The sequence below is a fragment of the Sceloporus undulatus genome, chromosome 1, assembly GCF_019175285.1.
Source record: "Sceloporus undulatus isolate JIND9_A2432 ecotype Alabama chromosome 1, SceUnd_v1.1, whole genome shotgun sequence".
NCBI classification, from domain to species: Eukaryota; Metazoa; Chordata; class Lepidosauria; order Squamata; family Phrynosomatidae; genus Sceloporus; species Sceloporus undulatus.
The window spans coordinates 369,528,395-369,550,509 of record NC_056522.1 but is presented as its reverse complement, the minus strand read 5'-3'; the positions used below and the strand labels follow the sequence as shown (position 1 = coordinate 369,550,509).

The 22,115-nt window shown below is 41.9% G+C and overlaps 1 protein-coding gene across 2 annotated transcripts in view; it reads right to left on the bottom strand.

The window, feature by feature from the left end:
* The window catches only part of ESR2 (estrogen receptor 2), a 62,475-nt gene that overhangs the window by 19,514 nt on the left and 20,846 nt on the right, over nt 1-22,115 (bottom strand). For both annotated transcript variants that reach the window (XM_042446647.1, XM_042446648.1), the window contains 3 exons: nt 15,332-15,631; nt 3,282-3,420; nt 418-551 (listed from right to left, as the gene is read on the bottom strand). In XM_042446647.1, coding sequence (XP_042302581.1) covers nt 418-551; nt 3,282-3,420; nt 15,332-15,631 — 573 coding nt within the window. The remainder of the gene's footprint in view (nt 1-417; nt 552-3,281; nt 3,421-15,331; nt 15,632-22,115) is intronic.

The window sequence follows — 22,115 nt, the reverse complement described above, 5'->3', positions numbered from 1 at the left end:
GAAGATATGTAGAGTCATGAAGATATATCATTTTTCTCCTTATCAGCTGAAAACCACAAGAATAGGATAATGGCGGGGGATCTGACAACCTAACTCACTTGTGTTTGTGTGGGCGACCAAGACGGTGATTTAATAAGTCTTGGGTCACATACTATTTTATTAAGTGTCCTTTCAAGTTTTACTTTTAGAAGGTATAAAAATGCAGCACACAGAATGATACATCATGGTGACCTAGGTATTATTTCTGTGTATCAATCAGAAAACCATTATAACAGGAGGAAGGGAAAAAGCACTTTGGATGTTGTTATTCCATTCGCCTTAATGGCTCTTGTGTCCTTTGATATTTCTACCACCACCGCCCAAATTTTTGTCTCAGTAATAAGCACAGCTTGACATGACTTCAGCGCATCTACTCACTGGAATTGAGGAGGATCATCGCCTTGACACAGAGATATTCTTTGTGCTGCAATTTCAGCTCTCGAAGCCTTGAAGTTGTTGCCAAGAGCATGTCAAAGATTTCCAAAATTCCTTCCACACATTTCCCCTCATCCCTAAGGTGGAAACAGTCAGAAGATTATTAGGAATCCAAAATATTATCTTCAAGAAAATATCTTTTCGTGCTCTGATTATTATTTGCTTTTTTGTCTGTATACATGATTTGGGCTTTTGTGTGTGGGTATTTTAATTGTGTGTAATTTTAATTTGGATAAGAAATCTTAAAATATTCCTTGCAAAATTCTTGGTCTTAAATTTGGATTGCATTCTCCCTTAGAAGGATGTTGAAAAACTGGAGCGTGTCCAAAGAAGGGAGACTAAAATGGTGAAGGGTCTGGAAACCATGTCCTATGAGGAACGACTTAGGGAGCTGGGGATGTTTAGCCTGGAGAAGAGAAGGTTAAGAGGTGATATGATAGCCCTGTTTAAATACCTGAAGGAATGTCATATTGAGGAGGGAGCTGACTTGTTTTCTGCTGCTCCAGAGACTAGGACCCGGAGCAATGGATGAAAGCTCCAGGAAAAGAGATTCCATCTCAATATTGGGAAGACCTTCCTGACAGTAAGGGCTGTTTGACAGTGGAACAACCTCCCTCGGAGTGTAGTGGAATCTCCTTCCTTGGAGGTCTTTAAGCAGAGGCTGGATGGCCATCTGTCAGGGATGCTTTGACTGAGAGTTCCTGCATGGCAGAATGGGGTGGGACTGGATGGCCCTTGGGGTCTCTTCCAACTCTATGATTCTATGATTTTAGAAGAGAATGCAGGGTGCCTTCACTCCTAGCTTTGCAGAGCTGAGGAACCAATGGTTCTCCACATATTTATGAACTACGACTCCCATCATCCCCTGCCACTAATCATCCCAGTTGGAACTGCTGAGAACAAAATCTTGATAGCCATAGATTCCGCAGCCCAGTTCTGCTGCCTTCAGGAGCTTCACAAATATCTCCTGCTTGCTTTTAAAACTTGAGACTTTCTTTCTTGTTTACCCCTTGTGTTTGGAGCTCCCTCTCAGAAAAATGATGTTTCACTAAACCAATTCCTCAAATCCTTGGCATGTTTGAAATCCCAGATCTTCCAAGGAAGATCCTCACCCCATCCTAATCAATACACATAATACAGTATATAATTGTGTCAGGGAGGCTTTTATACGGGTGGGGGGGGGTTGTTTTAGTTATGCTTTTAACTTTTGTATGTTTATGGGATTTTATACTGTTTTTAGTTAGATGATTTTAAATAGTTTTTTTTTTAATTTTACTGTATTACATTTAAATGGTTTTATTTGTGAGCTGCCTTGCATCCCTTTCTGGGAGAAAGGTGGCATCGGAATAATATAAATAAATAATAAAAAAGTAATAAATCAAGTAAATCAAATACAAAATGTTATTTGAATGTACTGTATCCTCTTGCAGTAAGGCAGAGGCACATCCTGATCAGTTCCAGTCAGAACCTGGAATTAACCTGTTAAATATAACACTAGAAAAGATCCTAAAATGTCAAGATATTCAACTGAGAACAAAAGTTAGACTCGTACAAGCCATTATATTCCCTATCACCATGTATGGATGTGGGAGCTGGGCAGTGAAGAAAGCCAACAAAAAGAAAATCAATTCATTTGAGATGTGATGCTGGAGAAGAGTGCTAAGGATCCCATGGACAGCCAAAAAGACAAACAAATGGTCCTAGAGCAGATCAAGCCAGAAATCTCCCTGGAAGCCAAGATGATGAAATTGAGGCTATCATACTTCAGACACATCATGAGAAGGCATGATTCATTGGAAAAAACAATAACGCTAGGAAAGGTGGAGGGAAGTAGAAAGAGAGGATGGCCATGTGCTAGATGGATGGACTCTGTTAAAGAGGTCATGGGTATGAATGTGCAGAAATTAAGCAGAGCAGTAGTGGACAGAGAGTCTTGGAGATGTCTTACTCACAGGGTCACTATGGGTTGACACCTATTCGACGGCAGTTAACAACAACAAAAATCAGTTTGCTAGACCAGAGTTTGCTAGACCTAAGCAGGGCTGTTGAGGACACCGAGTCTCATTTACATGGTCACCATATATTGAAGCCAACTTGACAGCAACTAACAACAATTGCAAAGTACTGGAACTGGGGCAATTGCCTACACTTATACTAACTCAGCTCCTTGCAGTGGATACACTTATACTGTAGTGATCACCAATTTCAAAAATTGAGACCTTCAGATACTTCTTATTTTTTACACAGTTGAAAATCCTCCTGCTGTAAAGCCAGCCTTCCACATCCATGCATTCTTTATCCATGGATTCAACCATCCATGGTTTGAAAATATTAAAAAAACCAAAAAAACAAAAAGCAAACCCTGATGTTGCCATTTTATACAAGGGATACCATTTTACTATGTCATTGTATTTACTGACACTTGAGCATCCATGGATTTTGGTATCCACAGGTGGTCCTGGAATCAAACCCCAGTGGATACCAAGGGCTTTTTCATGCTATGGGCTGAAATTACAGTGATCGGTGTGATGTAGTGGTTTGAATGTTGGACTAGGACACCAGGAGACCAGGGTTCGAATCCCCGTTTGGCCACAAAACCCCACTGTGAGTGACACTGTGTAAGTCATTCTCTCTCAGCCTCAGAGGAAGACAAAGATGAACCCCCTCTGAACAAATTCTGCCAAGAAAACTGCATGGTAGGTTCACCTTAGTGTTGCCATAAGTCAGAAATGACTTGACAGTACACAATAACAACAAATAACAAACAAACAGACAGACAGAATTAGAGAGTTGCTCAGGCTTCTTACCTGTCAAGCACTAGGTCTGGCGCAAAGATGAGCTTGCCAGGATGATCTATGGATCTCCACATCAGACCCACCATTAGCACTTCCAACCAGCAGCTTTCCAAAAGCCTCACTTGATCATACAGACTGAGCTCTATGAAGCCTTGAAAAACACAAGAGATGGTATCATTACATCAACTTCTCTCTCTCTCTCTCTCTCTCTCTCTCTCTCTCTCTCTTTGCATTTTTGAGAATTTTGGGGACAATCTCATGTTTCCTCTAAAAAGACAGACATGGAACATATCTAGGTTGAAATATCTAGGGGTGTCTAGATGCTCTGCTGGCATAGCCATATAAATAAACAAATTGACTATGGATTGTTTTCTTTAAAAAATAAAATAAAATGAAAGAGCATACTTGTTCTGCTGGCATACAAGACAATAGCTGGAATCCTGTTGGTCTCTTACACTTGGTCACAGAACTGGGGTTGTTCATGTAGGTTCATTGTGTGTGCCAACATACAAGGATGTTCAAGGGGCACACATGGGCATTGGGTTGTACGCTGAGTTGCACATTTGGGTGTGAATACAGTTGTGCAACCTTGCCACTCAACACCAGGGTTGCACAGCACAGTCAATACATATGTCTGCATGGAACCTCTACGTCAGATCTTGACCAAAATCTCTCTGCAGACAATACAGCCAACAACAACAAAAATGCTCCTTTTACACAGTGCTGTGTTTGGCACAGCACTGTTAAAATACTGGCTTATTTTGCACAGCACTTTATTACACAGCACTGTCTTAGGCAGGAACGAAAAACAGACAAAAGTACATCTATAATGCATTACAGTACTATGACACGGGGAAATGCCCTCTACAGACTTAGCATAGGGATGGGAACTCTGCATCCTTCCAGATGTTTTTAGACAACAAATCCCAGCATTTTTCACTATTGTCAATCCTGGATAGAGCTTCTGGAGTTGCAATCCAGCGATATCTGGAGGGCTGCAGGATTCTCACCCTGCCTTACTAACATTGCAGGAAGCTGTCCTCTATAAGCCCAGTGTTTTGTGCTATCTATGTGCTCTTTTAACTGTATGATATGTTTAATTTGTTGTTTATCCTTACTCAATCCAAAGGGAGAGGCAGGTAAGAAAGAACAGCAACAATAACAACAATATGCACGATGAATGTTGCAAGATGCATTAAGCTTCAGTCACAATTGCACAGAGTATGCCTTTAAAATAATAATAATAATAAAACAAGGCCAGGATCCACAGAGACAGAATGTAATTTTACACTTGCAGAATTGTGTGATGATTGTGCATTAGTGAATTTCAACACTACACAACCAAAGAAATAAAAAATGCTTAATCTGCATGTGCAGTGCACAGTGGCACAACATGCACAATGGCACCTCATGGTCAACTGTGTTTCTGTAACCTTCATCAGAATATAGACCTCTGCATCAAATGAAAATGTCCAACACCCCCATCCCCTTTCAACCCCTTAACCCAATGAATGAAGAAGGGAGTCAGGCCCTGAAATCTGGAGATCCCATGTGTATAGTGCCGACTTTAAAGAAAAATCAAAAGAAAGGCAGCTCTGGAAGGAAACATTTTTTACTTTATTTTATTTTGTTTTTATTAGCCCATAACTTTTAATAATAAAAAACAACTTATATGGAAACATGTACATACTAACTACACAAACTAATACATTACACAAAATAATAGTAAAACAAAGGGAAAAGAGGAATGTACAGTCGGTCCTCCACATTTGCTGCTTTGACTTTTGCAGATTTGATTATTCATGGATCTGATTAATATGTTCTTTCTAGGAATCTCCAGGTTGTGAAGACACTCAACTAAAGATGGTAGCAGATTTGGGTGTGCAACACCGGTACCCTGGTGAGATCAAACTCTTTTACCCAAAAAGGCTCTGATGCTGAATGTAAAGTTCAAAAAGGGGGAAGTTTAACAAAAGTAGAGTTTTCTCCTCCCCAGCTCTAGATAACTTGAAATAAAAGATACTTTACAGTTTGACTTTCAGCAATATTCAGGGTGTCATCTCTTTGGGTTTGATCTTGGTTTGATCTCCTCCCTCAATGGAGCTGGTGCAGGGTCTTTCAGCTCCTAATTTCTTTGACTCACTTGCTGTTGGTAACTAATTTGGCTAACTTGTTCCTGGTAACTAAAATGGCTAACTTGTTCCTGGTAACTAAATTGGCTAATGTGTATGAAATGCCCTTTCCGGCTGCCTAGGCCTGTTTGCCACCAAAAGACAGCTCTCTGCCTGCTCACAGCAAAGACTGCCTAAAACTAAAAGCCTCTAGCTAAAACTGAGCTTGCTGGGAAGGGGCAAACCAAACCTGGAAAAATGCAGGGGATCCTACAGCTCCTCCCACAACTAATACAATGAACATTTCCTATACTGAAACATACTATGGCCTGAACTAATATTAAAGAAAATACTGGGGGAGATTCAAACAGTCCTGGCTGGACATCACACAGGTCTTCCAGCTTTGTCAACTTCTGCCAAAAGTCAAGCTGGAGGATCTAGAGATTCCAACTTACTAGCTGATGGTTATTGTTATCAAATTACCCTACTTCCTCTAATTATGTCTATAAGATATGTTTCTACAAGGAAGGAAACTATTTTTAGCAAAGAACTGTCAGGGAAGGGATTAAGCTGCAGGGATGCTTGAGGATGTGCTTCGTCTGCATTTCTAAGCTATTTTAATCAGTACCTCTTGGATTAATACACAGATCACAAGGCAGGTATTCTTTGATGTCACACTTCTGACTTTCACCATCCCTTTCTATAAAAATGGGTATTTTAGGATAAAATATGTTTATAAGTATATCAGTGAAGTGTATGGTTAGAAAAGTATATCTTAGGAGATAAATATGTTCAAGATATAATCTAGAGATATTTAGGTATCTTGTTATTGTTAACTGCCTTTGAGTCAATCCCAACTCTTGGCAGCCCTCTAGATGAGACATGTCCAAGATGCTCTATCCTCCACTGCTCTGCTCAGGTCCTGCAAATTCATACACATGACCTCCTTAACAGAGTCCATCCATCTAGCATGTGACCTTTCTCTCTTTCTACATCCCTTTACATTCCCTAGCATTATTGTCTTTTCCAATGAATCCTGCCTTCTCATGATGTGGCCAAAGTATGACAGCCTCAATTTAAGTTGTTTGCTGCTAGCAAACTGTGTAACAAAGGCTTTGATGGTTTTCCCAGGGAATTGCCAAAGTGATCCAGCACTCCAATCCAAAAGTGATTGGATTTGAGGCAATCCCTGGATAGTCGGATAGGATGGCTGAGTAGGAATAAAGCCTGGGGTGAGGTGGAAGGTATGGCCTTTCACTGCTTTGTGATGGTAGGTCCAAAACACACTGTAGAAATAATCCAGTTTGAGATCATTTTAATGGCTTTGTCTCAATGCTAGGGAATTTGGGGGACTATAGTTTTGTGGGACATTTAGCCTTCTCTGTCAGAGAGCTCTGGTGCCACAATAAACTACAATTCCCAGGATTCCCTCGCATTGAGCAAGGGCAGTTAAAGCAGTCTCAAACTGCATTATTTCTGCAGTGTGGTTTGGACCAATGTCTTCATCGTGAGAGGAAATGTGAAGAGCCTGGGGGAGTGTAGGTGGTCAGCAAACTCATTCAGTGTTTATTTTAGTACTATCTAGGTCGCCCACACATTCTTAGGCCAGGCTAGACCCCTTACATTCCTAGTCTCCAAAAGTCATAGTGACCTTTCAAAAACATGCCCAATCCTAGATATTAATGAGGAAACCCCATATCCGGTGCAAGGTGAATCGGGTATGCTAATGGTCTGTGTTTGTCCATTATTATTATTATTATTATTATTATTTTATTAACCTTTATTTATAAAGCGCTGTAAATTTACACAGCGCTGTACATATAATCTTTTTAATTAGATGGTTCCCTGCCCTCAGGCTTACAATCTAAAAAGACACGACACAGAAGGAGAAGGGAGTGGTGGTGGTGGGGAAGGGGATCAGGTCCAGCAGTTCTTCTCAACCTCCAAGGCCTGGACCAAGGCAGGTGGACTGGAGGGAGGACTTGGCTTCTTGGAGCTAGCCTGCCTTTCTCTCCCTCAAGATGGAGGCTGAAGGGAGGGCTTGTCTTCTTCCAGGAAGGCCTGGTGGAGCTAGCCTGCCTCTCTCTCCCTCAAGATGGAGGACGAAGGGAGGGCTTACAATAAAACAGCCTAAAAGATTACTATACTGCCTACTTAATCTCTTTATGTTTAATATCCCAATATTTAAAAGTACCTAAATGGAGTGTTGGTGCTAAATCTGTCTGTGTGGATTATACTGTTGATCATGAATTTAAAAACCAGGTGATGAAAGGGACCTCCAAACAGATACAGGTCAGCTGACTAATGGCAAAGAACCTTCAGTCCCTCCATCTAAAGTTGGGGAACCATGCCTGTTTCATCCTTTTCTGAAATGTACCATGGCAACAAGGTCTGGAAACCATGCCCTATGAGGAGAGGCTTATGGAGCTGGGTAGGTTTAGCCTGGAGAAGGTTAAGAAATGATATAATAGCCCTGTATAAGTATTTGAAGGGATGTCATACTGAGGATGAAGCAAACTTGTTTTCTACTGCTCCAGAGAACAGGACCTGGAACAACGGATGCAACCTACAGGAAAAGAGGTTCCACCTAATGTTAGGAGGAACTTCCTGACAGTAAGAGCTGCTGGACAGTGGAAGACACTCCCTCAGAGTGTGGTGGACTCTCCTTCTTTGGAGGTTTTTAAAAGAGGCTTGATGGCCATCTGTCTGGGATGCTTTGATTGTGTGTTCCTGCATGGCAGAATGGGGTGGGACTGGATGGCCCTTGAGGTTTCTCCCAACTCTATGATTTTTTTTAAAAAAAGCAAAGCAAGAAAGAAACTAATGCTTTCTGAAACAATTTAAAAGAAGTGGAACAGCCCAAAATATTTTGGAATGAAAACAAATGAAGCTGGGAATGAGGAAATCTGTTCATTTCAATGTGAAGTCGAAGGCTTTCATGGCCGGCATCCATGGTTTTTTGTGGTTTTATGTTCATTTCACATTCTCTCATGCTTGAATGTTTAAGCGTCAAGTTCTTTTTATTCATAATATGAAGACAATGGGTAAATTCTTCAAAAACAAACTCAAAATCAAATTACCATTCATTCATACAGGCCAAACTCACAGCACAAAAAGAACTATGCTATACGTTTCCGGCATATAGCTGAAAAGGCCTCTCGGGGGCGGGGGCGGGGGGGGGGGGAGCGATAATTCCATCCCATAAGCAGGGACTCAAAGACAGGTTGTAAAATGTTAAACACCAAAAGCCTATTTTTGCTTTCTCCCGCATTCAAATCTTTTTAAAAAAAATTAACGGAAAATCCTTCTTTGGAGGTACAGTGGTGCCTCGGGTTACGAAAGTAATTCGTTCCGCGGCCGCTTTCGTAACCCGAAAAGCCTTCGCAAGCCGAAATGCCATAGGCGCTAATGGGGAAAAGCCGCGATTCCGTGTAAAATAGCGCCGAAAAGCACCAAAAGTTTTTTCGTAACCTGAAAAAACATTCGTAACCCGGAACAATTATTTCTTATGGGATTTTTTTGTATCCTGAAAATTTCGTAACCTGGGTATTTCGTATCCCGAGGTACCACTGTATTTAAACAGAGAATGGCTGGCCGTCTGTTGGGAGTGCTTGGATTGTGCATTCCTGCATGTAGGGTTGCCATTTCATGGCAGTGGGCGGGACTTTCCCGCCTCCTGGGGGGCGTGCCCATTCCCAGGTGGCTGCCCGACTCACGGCTCCCAGGGCTGCTGCCTCCCTTTCATACAGTGCTGAGCAGCGGCTGGAGCAGCAGCAGAGGATGGAGCTAGCAGGGGGCGGGGTCTTCTGCTCTGCCCTGCCCCTATTGGCCAGCCATCTCAAGGAGCCAGCCCTCTGCTTCCTTATTTGGGCATGCTCCAACTCCAAGCAGGGAGGGCTTTGCACTCAGGCAAGCTGCTTTTAGTTCTTCTCCTCTTTCTCTTTCTCTTTCCACTCCTTCTCTTCTTGTTATTCTGTTTTTTTTCTTCTCCTCCTCTTCCTCCTCTCCTTTTTCTTCTTTTCTTCCCTCTCCTCATCTTCTTTTTCTCTGTTATTCTTCTTCTTTCTCCTTTCTCCTTCCCCTTTTTTCTCCTCTTCCCCCTTCCTCCTCTGCTGTTGCTGTTGTTATTGTTGTTGTTGTGTGCCCAACTCCTTTCTGACTTATGGCAACCCTGCCTCTAGCCCTCTTATTTACCCCCTCTCTCTAAGCCCCCCTCCTCTTCTTCTCAGGGGTCCAGGGCTTCTCAAGGCTTTGCCCCCATTACAAAAGAAAAAAGACTTTGCAAGTGATCTGACCCATAAATTCCCCCCTAAGTTGAGACATACCTGGGGAAAAAGAGGGGGTGAGGGGTTTGGGGGGGGGGGTTGGAGGAGGCAAGGAAAAGGAGGAAGGGGGGAATTGCTAAGAAGGCTTGGGAGTGGGACTTGTAGTTTGCAGTGGCAAAAGGGGGTGCCTGTGGTCTTTCAAATCCAATGAAAGTAACTGATGGAAGATTGAAGACAAAGTTCAAGGAAGGAGTTCTTCTCTCAGAGCATATGTAAATGCTGGAATGTAAATTGTGACCGCTAATTTGATATTAAAAACTGAATTTAAATAGAATTTGTGCTTAAAACCATCCCTGTTGATGGCAGTGAAGTCGGCATCTGAGGCTTTGAGGCACAACTCCCTGTTTCTCCTCACATGGGGCATGAAAGTAGTATAGTAGGCACAAGCGGCAACCACATGAGCTTTGGCCCATTGTGCCCAGGAATTTTGGTGCTGCAAGAGACATCATTTTTTAAATGATGCCAGTGAAGAACAGAGTCCACCAAATGCTAGACAATCCAAAGAGCCTAGAATTGAAGAGGCTAGGGGTTGGGATCAAAAGACGAAAGTAGCTAAAGAGCGTGCTTCCTTTGGTGCTGATGAGCAGGGGATGCAAAGGAGCTGAAGGTTGCTAAGATTCTAGAATGGATTGTGCAGGCACAAATAACCCATTTATGAGAGTCAACAAACCACAAAGAAGCAGTTTTGGTGAGAAATAGAAATCTGTGTGAAATTAAAAAAGACAATACTTCCAGGGGTCAACACTTGTGAAAATAGAATGTTGGATCCAGTCATGTTTATTATGATGGACTAGGTGAAATAAATCGCATTTGCATTAGTCATGGCTAAATTAAGTTTCATTGATTTCACTAGGTTTGCTTCAAGTATGACTAAGACTAGATCCAAACCAGAGAGATGTTCCATCTTGCAGGAGAGAAAATTAATATCCTGAACAGTAGCATTTACTGTGTAAGCGGCGTGGGGAGAGATGAATCAAACCAAAACTACATGCATTTTTACTAACAACGCTCGGACTAGTGACAAAAAAAAAAGCAGAGATAGTAGTTCAGATGTGAAAATGGACTCCTTTCCCAGCTGAGCTCAAATGCATGGCATTTTTCCAATGGTCAAAGTAAAATGACTTGCCATTAGGACTCCCATTCAGAACCTTGATGATTTTAAATTTCATTTAAGACTTTAAAAAAGAGATAATATTCCTCTTGTATTTCTTACCCTCTGCATCATTTACTGAAGGCAGTGCACATTTGTCCTGCTGTGTATGTATTTTAGACGCCTTACAAAATTTAGAAATTGCCAGACTACACAATGGTCAGGTTGCTGAAGCAGGAATACTGCAAGCTGAGTCCAGCATATATATGAGTGCAGTTACTCTTTTTGGAGTTTAAAAAGGAATTTTGGGTGAATTTTGTGGGCTGTGCCCAAATTACTTGAATAAAAAGAGAGAGGCTAGTCATGCAGTTATTTCATCATGAAAAAGTGTTGTGGACGTTTCTGTGGGATTGACTGAATACCGTGATTGTAGCTGTAGAAAGGTGGTACACCTAATGTGATCTATCCAAGTCTGGCCTTTCCAATATGGCTGAGTATTATCATTTCCATACCCTCAGCTCCAAGTATCCAGACTTGGCAGGGACAGTGCAGATTAATCCCCTGCCTTCCTCATTTTTCATCTGCTTTTGAAATATCCCACTTTTTCTCTCCTCCTTTCACTTTCTCCTTTGTCCTCAGCATACTTAAGGAGCAGCAAACTGAGTTCAAATTGTAAAAGTAGTTTGCACTCAATTAATTAACTCAATGAGAGGAAAGGAGGGGAGACAGAATCTTGTCCTTCCCAGTAGGTTTCAGCAGAAGCAAACTGTGGCAGCCTCTCTTGGCTTGTATAGTTTCCTTAATAATTACTTTTGCCACACTCTGACTGCATGCATCCTGGTTTTCATATGTGAAATGCTGGATGATATGCAATTCTGAATTCCATTCTAACATGATCCTTGCATGGTTCCTGTTCTTGCAAATCACCTCATACATTCAAGAAGAAAGTATCACCACGCTCTGTCTGGAATCCTAATGGTGACTTACATCAGCCTATGGCAAAGGTAGGGAAAGTACATCTTATGGGCTGCATTCAGCCCTCCAAGCACTCCGAAAGCAGCCTGGCAAACCCAGACCAAACAAACATTTTTTAAATGATTTTGTATCCCCCCCCACACACACACACAAATCAAAAATGTAGATATAATCTCAGGAAAATCATGAAGTCTGTAGATACCGAAGGACAAATCTTGCTGAAGGAAACCATCTGCAAAAGTAAGCCCTGCCTCACCAACCTCTCCCTGTAAGTAACCAGCTCTTTTAGCTGGAAAGGTATAGGAAATGGCAACTAATAATGAGAAGCACTGGTACACCTCCTCTATAAGAAAAACATAACATTTGAGAGTAAAGAATTCAAAGATATAGCCGTGTTAGTCTGTCAAAGCAGTATGTAAAGAGATCTTGTAGCACCTTTGAAACTAGAAGGAAAGAAGTTGGCAGCGTGAGCTTTTGAAGACTTAAGTCTGCTTTCTCAGATAAATACACCTGAGGAAATAGACTTCTACGAAAGGTCATGCTGCCAACTTTTTTCTTTTAGTTAGTCTCAAAGGTGCTACAAGATCTCTTTATATACCAATTTGAGAGTACAGGAGGATATAGGTGCATCTACACTGTAGAAATAACACTGTTTGATACCACTTTAAGTGCTGTAGCACCATTCTATGGAATTCTGAGATTTGCAGTTTTTACAAGATGTTTTGCCTTCTCTGCCAAAGAGTGTTGGTGCCTCACCAAACTACAAATCCCAGGATTCTGTAGGATGGAGCCATGGCAACTAACATGGTATCAAACTGTGTTATTTCTACTGTGTAGATGCTGTTAGGGATGATGGGAGTTGCAGCTCTTCTCCTGGCTTTCACTCTCACCCCCCTGGTCAGCGGAAGAACAACCAGTTTGACCAGTAGCTCTGAGTTTTGGCTGAAGATGTCTTCCAATCTTCTCTGGAGTCTGCTGGTTCTTGTTCTGCTCTCAAGACACCAGTCAACACAGTAGTCATCTTAAAAAGATCTACTTTTATTCTAATATATACACTATGCACAAAACAATTCACTACTCACAAAACTCACACTACTATACTCCTCAATACCCACAAAAAGTATTGCCATACATTATTGCTTATATAGACATTTGTCTCTCTATTCATTATACAGTTGCCACCTCCTGGGCGTGTACATACATTATGATTGACATACCATACTTGGCTCAATCTAGACCTCACATTGCATCATACACTACTGTCCACTCAATGACTTTCAGGTGATATCAATTTGCACCTTTTCACTTTGTCCTTGCCACATGTGTCCTTGGCTTTTAGGACCTTCTAATTACATTATATGCAACACCTATGTGACATTTCAATTGCTTTTGCTGTGTCATGTTACTTACAAATACATTCATATACATATTATATTTCTTGTGACTATATATCCCATGTTGCTTTTTCCTGACAGATGCACCCTACAGCAGAAATCTATAACATTGTGTGGGGAAAATGGATAGATAGAAAATTGTCATAATTCTAGGAACCAAAGGCATCCGATGAAGATAACTAATGGAAGATACATGACAGGGCAAAAGAAAGAGTTCTTCTCTCGGAGTGTATGTAAATGCTGGAATTTGTTACCCTCCCACTTACTTTCCCTAGTAAATATGGAGGAGTATACTTTCGCCGATAATGAGAGCCACTGCAATGTTCATGTCATGCTTATGATTTTCCCATAGTCATATAGCTGGCCACTGTGGGAATAGGCATGGTTGGGCATTTTGTGGGAACAGAATGAGGACTGGATTGGCCTTTGATATGACTGTCCAGAGTGTTTACGTACATTTTAGATGCCAAGTAATCTCAAGGCGGAAAGTCCTACAAGGACCCATAAAACCCATCAAGTACAGAAATGACGACTGATGGAGAAGGGAGAAGCCTAATAGTTATGTGGGAGAGGGAACTAAACTAGAGTAACTGGAAATAAAAGCGAGAAGAAACACAAAGAGATATAAATAGGACAGGCAGAATCACCCTGTTATCTGGAAGGGTCATTTCCTGGCTCAGAGGGAGAAGATATTTTAAAATGTCCCCAGGGATGGGATGAGAAATCAGACTGGAGCTGAAACTAATATTCAGATTTAGCCTTTAGAATTGTTGACGTACAGCCCTGACAATTTTGTTTACCACTTCATCTGGCTGCATCATTTAAAGGATATTCTCAACTGCATGTCTTCCAAATCTATAAGACGTTCCTCTATACCAAGCCAGCTTCTTGATCCATGAAACCTATAATACTACATTTTCTGTCTGGCAGCGGATTCCCTAGGTCTTTGGCAAAAGCCTTCACTCCCTTCCTGTTCCTTTCAACTGAAGATATCAGAGATTGGACCCAGAACATGCCATATGAAAACCATGTGTCGCTGTTGTTGTATCATAAGTCATTTCTGACTTATGGGGACCTTAAGGTGAACCTATCAAGGGGTTATCTTTGCAAGATTTGCTCAGAAAGGGTTTGCCTTTGCCTTCCTCTGAGGTTGTCACCCAGAGGATTTCCATGACTGAACGGGGATTTGAAACCTAGGTCCAAAACACACTGCATGAGCATGAGATAGGAATTGTAGTTTATTGTAGCACCAGAGCTGTCTCACAGAGAAAGCTAAATGTCTCACAAACCTACAGTTCCTAGGATTCTCTAACATTGAACCAGGGCAGTTAAAGTGGTATCAAATTGGATTATTTCTATAGTGTTTTGGAGCCTGGTATCCAATGCTCTAACCATTACACCGGCTCCACTAAACCATGGCCTAGGCGGGTGACCATATAACCACAAAGGACAACAAAGTACCACAAAATGCAGGGCATTCAAGAAAAACATAGGCCATTACAAAATAAAAGCTAAAACATTCATATAATTATAAATTCATTTCATATGGGTTATGTACAATTATATTACATATACTGTATTTTATTATGAACTCAAGTCTATTTTTGTCATGGACCTATCTTTGTTAAAATGCCTCAGTGGCTTGCAATATACATATAGAAATCTAAGTAAGACAAAGGATTAAAATTGTACTTTTCTAGCGACAAAATCTTGACTGAAACTACATTTAAATTATTCCTTCTATTTGTCCCTTGTCCTGAAATTAAAGAAGAAATGCTTTCAACATTTGCACTGTGCCTTCAAGACCTGTCTGCTGCTACTCCTAGAAGGATCCATCCCATCCCCTATTTGCAACGAGGACAGGCTGCCAAGTAGACATATTTCTCAAAGGGGAACAGCAAGTGTAGTGTTACTCAATGTACTTCTTAGTCATGCTCAAAATGGAGGACATTTTGAAATTCCTTCAGAAGGTTGAAATGTAGGATGTGCCCTGGAAAAGGACATCTGGTCACCCTGCTATGCTCTCATCCTGGTTGTATAAACATCTAACAATACAATTATTTCCATCTTCATATGTTTCAGCATCTCAAAACCCCTCATACCCAAACCTAGATATTCTTCATAGCACAAATCCTACTATAAATGTTTGAATGTCTCAAATACTCACCAGGAATCTTTTTGGCCCAGCCAATCATGTGGACCAGTTCTTTGTCAGCAAGTTTTGTCAAGGACATCATCATGGAGGCTTCAGTAAATGGCTTGCTGGGCCGACTCACCAACACATTGGGTGGTTCAGCTTCAAGTAATATTGAAACAAACTGTTCTGGAGTCAGGGCATTGACAAGGACCTCTTTCATTTGGATGATGCTTTCATTGTTCTTTTTCACTTTGCTGATACAATGCATGGGATCCTCCGAGTTCCGATGGCGGCGTATGATCCGATACCCACAACGCTCTCTTCTGGAACCTGAAATGTTAAAAGTTTCAGGACTACAGGGCATTTTCATCAGGTTTTCCCATAAACTGAAACATATTTACCTTGTGAAGAATAAACATCCAAGATCCTACATCAACAAGATGGAATATAACATTATACCCAGAGTTTCATGACAATTAGGAATTGCAATGCTTCACTACTGAATGTGCAAATAAATGTGAAGTGCACTATCACAACACACAGTGCACATCTGCATGTGCAATGCACAATGTGCCTCTGCATATGTCATGCACAATGACACCACTCATGTAACAACATCGCATGCACAACTCCACTTCAGTAACCTTCAGCAGCTGATTACGAACTTCTACAGTGGCCAAAAATGTCCAGCCACTTCTGTGGGGAAACATATGCATTCATAAGCCAAGATGCTACCAACAAGGTTCTAAAGAACCAAGCTAGCTGAGAGAGGTGAGGTGTAGTCCAAAAAATGACTTTTCTGACGTACGAGAAAACTAGTGTTCTGACTAGGAAATGACATAAAAGATCAAACTTTGTGGCAAAGACCACCTCATGGAAGTGCACTTTAACCCCTCAAGATGTTCTGTCATTGAACTCAAAGTAGCCATTATGGAAAGAGAGAGAAAAACCTTCACAACAAGGAGCCCAGAGAGCAGGCAGGAGAGAGGGAGAAGAAGACTTGGGCCTTGTCTGCATGGGCCAAAAGGTCCACTTTTCGCAATCCTATCATAGGGTTTTCTTGGCAAGATTTGGTTGAGGGGGTTGCTCTTGCCTTTCTGATGATGAGGGAGTGTGATTTGCCCAAGGTTACCCAGTGGGTATTCATGGCCAAGCAGGGATTCGTACCTTGGCCTCCAGAGTCACAGTCCAACAGTGTGACTTGCCCAAGGCCATCTCATGTGTTTCCATGGCAGAGCAGGGATTCAAACCCTGGTCTCCAGAGTCATCGTCCAACACTGAAACCACTACACCATGCTGCTTCTCATACATATGCGTACACATCTGTATTTGCATCCAGTTCTAGAGGGAGTATTCAATGTCTCAATCTCCATAATGCTAGAAATTGACAGTCTGAAAGAAAATGTAATTGGAGGCAGAGTTCTTATTTGAAAGAGCGATGCCCTCGTTTTCATCTTCCATAACTACATCTCTGGGTTAAAAAGGAAAGCTGGAATCAAAGAACTATTCCTGATTTTTCCCAGTGCTTCTGGGCCCAACCCAATATGCAATAGCAGCTGCCTTCAGCCTGCTGCCCTCCCAGTGTACTGGTCTGCAGTGCCAGCTGAGGATGGTGGGAGTTGTCCTGTGCACTCAGAGTTGGCTCTGCCTTCTCAAATCAGTTTTTGAGCACCATTTAACAGCCTAGTTTAAAATACTGCCACTAGAAGCTCAGTCCATCTATATTTACAGATGCTACAACAGTTGATATTTTGGTATTTAAAGCTATCCATAACAACAAGTGAAACAAGTGAGGCTTTTAAAAAGGTTCCAGCCTATCAATCTCTTTTTCCCATTCAAAGAGCAATTAATCATTTTGCAAAGTACAGCGCTTGTTGCCAGAAAACCAAAGGCTGATCTGATGGTGGACACCCAAGAAATTTTTCTTGGCATCCTACTTTAGCTCACCAGGAGTTTCCTTCTGAGACATTTAATTTGATTTAAAAGACATGCACACAGATCCAATTTCTTATGCTTTCCTCTGGTTTGTTTGAATTGCAACCTAAAGCCAGCTCCAAGTGAAACCCCATGAAAATCTGACTGACAGGAATTTTAAAAAGAAAACCTGACTATGCCAAATATACAATTATGTACATTTTTGTGCACATTTTCTCCTGAAATATGCATTTTTAAAATGTTGAAGTGCATTGCAAAATTCAGAAAAGGGTGAATATAGTCTTGTTCTAAGATAGGGTGACAATAAGACATTGTGAAATATACAGTTAAAGAGAGTCACTATGGTGTTGGGGGTTGAATGCTGGCATACAACTCTGGAGACCAGTGTTTAAATCCCTGCTGAGCCATGGAAACCCACTGGGTGACCTTGGGCATGCCACACTCTCTCAGCCTCAGAGAGGGTAAGAAACCTCCTCTAAACAAATGGCAATCCCCCTCTAAACCAATCTTGCAAAGAAAGATTTGCCGAGAAAACCCTGTAAATACAGTTAAAGCATTGAACATGTAGCAATGCAGAACTACTCTTTCACTCCTGAGATAAGCATGAGATAAATGGAGGTGAATGAGTGAAGAGGCAAATGCAAGCTATATTCTTTGAAATCACTGCAGCTATTAAAGCTGAGAGCTCTGACTTCATCTGACTGGAGCACATCCTCCTTAGCCACTGGGTTCACCATTATTATTATTATTATTATTATTATTATTATTATTATTATTATTTTCTTATATCCCACCTTCTTCTCAACATAGGAACCCAAGGTGGCAAACAACATGTACAAAGCAATACAATTTATAAATAAAGGTTAATAATAATAATAATAATAATAACAACAACAGTATAAGAATATTAAAATATATAAATATAAAATTTAAAAAACAAACAATTTCAGGAGTTAAAATGGTTACAAATTAAAATATAACAAGTTAAAATAAAAACCATTAAATTGTACAATATACACAACATTAAAAACCCAGCCCTTCTCAGTTTGCAAGGGCCTGCAGGCACAAGAATGTCTTTACTAGCCGCCGGAAGGACAGCAGGGATGGAGCCATCCTGGCCTTGCTAGGGAGGGAGCTCCAGAGCTTGGGAGCAGCCACTGAGAAGGCCCTCTCTCTTGTTTCCACCAAACGTGCCTGAGACCTCAATGTTTAAGGGGGCTCATACAGGGGCATACAGTCCTTCAAATAGCCTGGACCCAAGCCGTATAGGGCTTTATAAGTCAAAACCATGGGGATGTTGTAAAATGTTTACCATCATTCCACTCCTCAGATGCTTCAAGTAATGCCAACCCAAAAGCCCTACTTTAGAGCCAGGTGAGGCTTTTATGCCTTGGCATCTACAGGCCTGGTGTCTCCTAGTGTAGGGGGGCTGCCGAGGGGAGCATTGGCAGTGACCAAAAGGGTGCGCTTGGTTTTCTTGTTTGCTGCGGCAGCAGAGGTCTCATGCTAAGGAGGGCTTTGCTACTACGGCAAGCTGGGACAGCCTGCCTGGGTGTCTCTCCTCTTCTGGGGTGTCACCCAATGTGGGCTATATCCCTAGCACCCCCCTAGTGACACCACTGCTGTTATGTATTGTTGGTGGGAATTATTCAACCTGACGGAAAAGGCATTTTGGGAGAAAGGCGGGATATAAATCAAATAAATAAATGAATAAATTCCATTACAGGCCAGTCTCAAATTGGTTATAGACCCTCTCTCTGTATGTGTATTTGTAATAAAGTGATGTGTGCATGGTTTTTTGCATATAGCGTGTGCCTATGAGTATTGTGTGAGTAATGGGAATGGGGGAGTGCGAAAATGAAGCAGGAAAGAAGACACAGTATTACACTCAGAGAAAAACATCTCTGTGAGTTTATGTGGGTTTCTGCTTGTAAATCAAAGCAAAATTTAGCAAAATAGTTTTAAGGCATCATGTCCATTCCTGTTTATTCCATTACTTTATGTATAGCCCACCATTCCCCCAAATATGGGCCTCAAGGCAGCTTAGCATCGAAGTTAAAAATTACTATGGATCTCACTAAATTATAAAAACACAGAGATAGGCCATCAAATCCAACCCCAGCAGCTATGATGCAGCAGCTAAAAAAGCCGTTGTGATTCTAGGCTGCATCAATAGGAGTACAGTATCTAGATGGAGGGAAATAATAATACCACTCTATTCTGCTTGTCCAATTCTGGGTAGTTCAGGAGGGATATTGACAAGTGGGAATGGGTCCAGAGGAGGGTGAAGCCAGCATGTTGTAGTGGTTTGAACCACAACTCTCGAGTTTACGGGTCAAATCCCTACTCGGCCATGGAAACCCAGTACTGTATGTGATTTGGGGAAAGTTACACACTCTCAGCTTGTCACACTTTCTCAGAAAGGTAAAGACAACCCCCATCTGAACCAATTTATCTTGGGTTTTTCTTAGCAAAATTGACTCATCTTGACTCATTTTAGGGCTGTCATAAGTCGGAAAGGCACATAGCAACAGCAAATACCACCCTATAGCTAAAGATCTCAGGGTAGCATCCATTAAAATCAATCATTTCTAAGTTGAGCTTGGAGTTTTATTCTAATTCCTCGTCTTAGAATGAGCAATTATAGCAAGTCATAAACAACCTATTATTGAGTCAGCAACTTAACATTACACTTGTATGTTTCAGTAATGGATCACTGTGAAACTCTGTTGGAAATATGCACATAAGTCTGTTAGGACGAATCACTCATTTATTTCATTTTATACTCATTTACACATCTCTAAATGTGAACCTTTCTGTTTTCTTCTAGACTATAATATGTTGTCAAGATAAAAGAACTATGCATATTAAGCTAATATATCTTCCAGTGTCAATGACAATTTAATTTTTTTTCTAATGAAGCCTGAACATTATTAAAAGATATATTTTTCCAATAGGCAGTGTTGATTAACACCTATAATTCCCCTCCATACTTGAACCCTTATTGATCCGGCATTAACATTGTCATTATTTTGATCAATGCTATACTTGCTATAATTATCATTCTCAACAGAACTCAGATGATCAGAAGCACAAATTGAGTTATACAGTCTGCCCTTGCCATATGCGGGGGATCCGTTCTGGACTCACCCCCCATGTAAGGCAAATTTCACATATGCTGGAGTCCCATTGAGTTGAAGAGCGGCACACTCCCACACCATTGTGTCCTTCACCCATCGTCATCAGCATCAGCTTAAAACCGCATACAGCAAGGGGGTGTGTGCCAAGGGCACACTGTACCAGCTTATAGGCACATTTGGAGGATAAAGAAACTGCACTATGGGTTCCCTATCCTAGCACTCTCTGGTCTGACTGACTGTTTCTCTGGGTCTCAAGCATAATTTGGGAACCTTTAAATTAGATTTTGGCTAAGATTATTTGGTTGCACAATGAGGCCTTGTTATCAAATTTGTGATCTTCCACAATCAAATGCACAACCAAACTTGCCCAGGTACAGGCAGACATCTTCTTTCTCAACAAATGCAAGCAACAGGATGTCATTCCTAAAGGCCCGTGTGTGAAGAACCCTCTACAGACTACCTACCACACAGACTACAATGACAAACTGTACACAATCCTTTCCAGGAAACTTTTTAAACATCTGGGAAGCATTATGTACAGTAAACAAGAAAAGACCCAAAGGGAAATCTCCTGTGTAGAAGCACAAGTAAGGAACCAGCCCTCTTCTCAAGCCATCAATGAACATAATTTCTCAGACATCAGGAAAACCATCTATGAGGTGCACTTCTCTTCCCTGATGAAAAAGAAGGAGAATAAACTTGCCTTGCCACTGAAAGACTCCACAACCAACAACAGGGGTGCCATGATTCCAGACAGCAATATTATAAATGTATCAAGCCACAACCTGAGTCAGGCAGAGGAGTCTGTTTTGTCAAGAGGCTTATTCTTCTGTCCCTCCAAACCCACGCACAAGGTATGTTTCTGTGGTGATCTGGAGGCCTTCTTTTGCTGCCTATACCTCAAAGAAAACTTCAGGGACTATGAAACCAGTCAGGAAAACAACACACAAGGGTCACACCTGTCTCCTCAACACAGCTGTAGAAACTACAGTAACATATCTCTGGCGGGTTACAGACCGCCCATTTGGGGCGGGCTGTACCTGCCCGTTTCCCCGGTGTATCGGGGCCTCAGTGGCTAGAACGGCAGCCGCTGAGGCCCCGATCTGCCGCTTTTCAGGCTGCAGGGAAGCGTCAAAACGCCGCTTCCCTGCAGCCTGAAAAGGGGTGTCCCTGGGGCTTCAAGCCCCAAGGACACCCTGCGAGGGAGGAGGAGAAAGGGGCCTCTTGGCCCTTTCTCCTTTGGTCCGTGGGCGAGCCGTGTGAAGGCTGCGCCCAGCGGACCAAACCAGGAAGGAGCTCCGAAACGGAGCTCCTTCCTGCTCCCGCTAAGGGCGCACTAGACCCCTGGCGTGGAGCGAGGATGTCACTCTCCACGCCGCCCCAATAGAGGCGGCGCGGTCGTGACGTCCTCATGTTGGGCCGTGTGGTGGCCGCCGCCATTTTGTGCGCGCTCTGCGCATCCTAGAGTTGGGGGCAGCCAAAGGACGCCCCTTTTTAACCCTAGCACGCACGAGCCGTACTAAAGTGCCCGTTTGTAACGGGCCTCTGACTCATAAAAAGAAGAACTACACATGGACTCCTCCTGATGGCTGGTGCACAGAACCAGACTCCTACATAGAAAGTTTCCGCCGCCATGCACAGAGAGAAATAATCAATAAGAAGCACAATTTTCAACAGAATCTGAGTCGCAAGGAACAAGATGTCATACACAGTCTCAACAACAACCCTAATATTGTCAT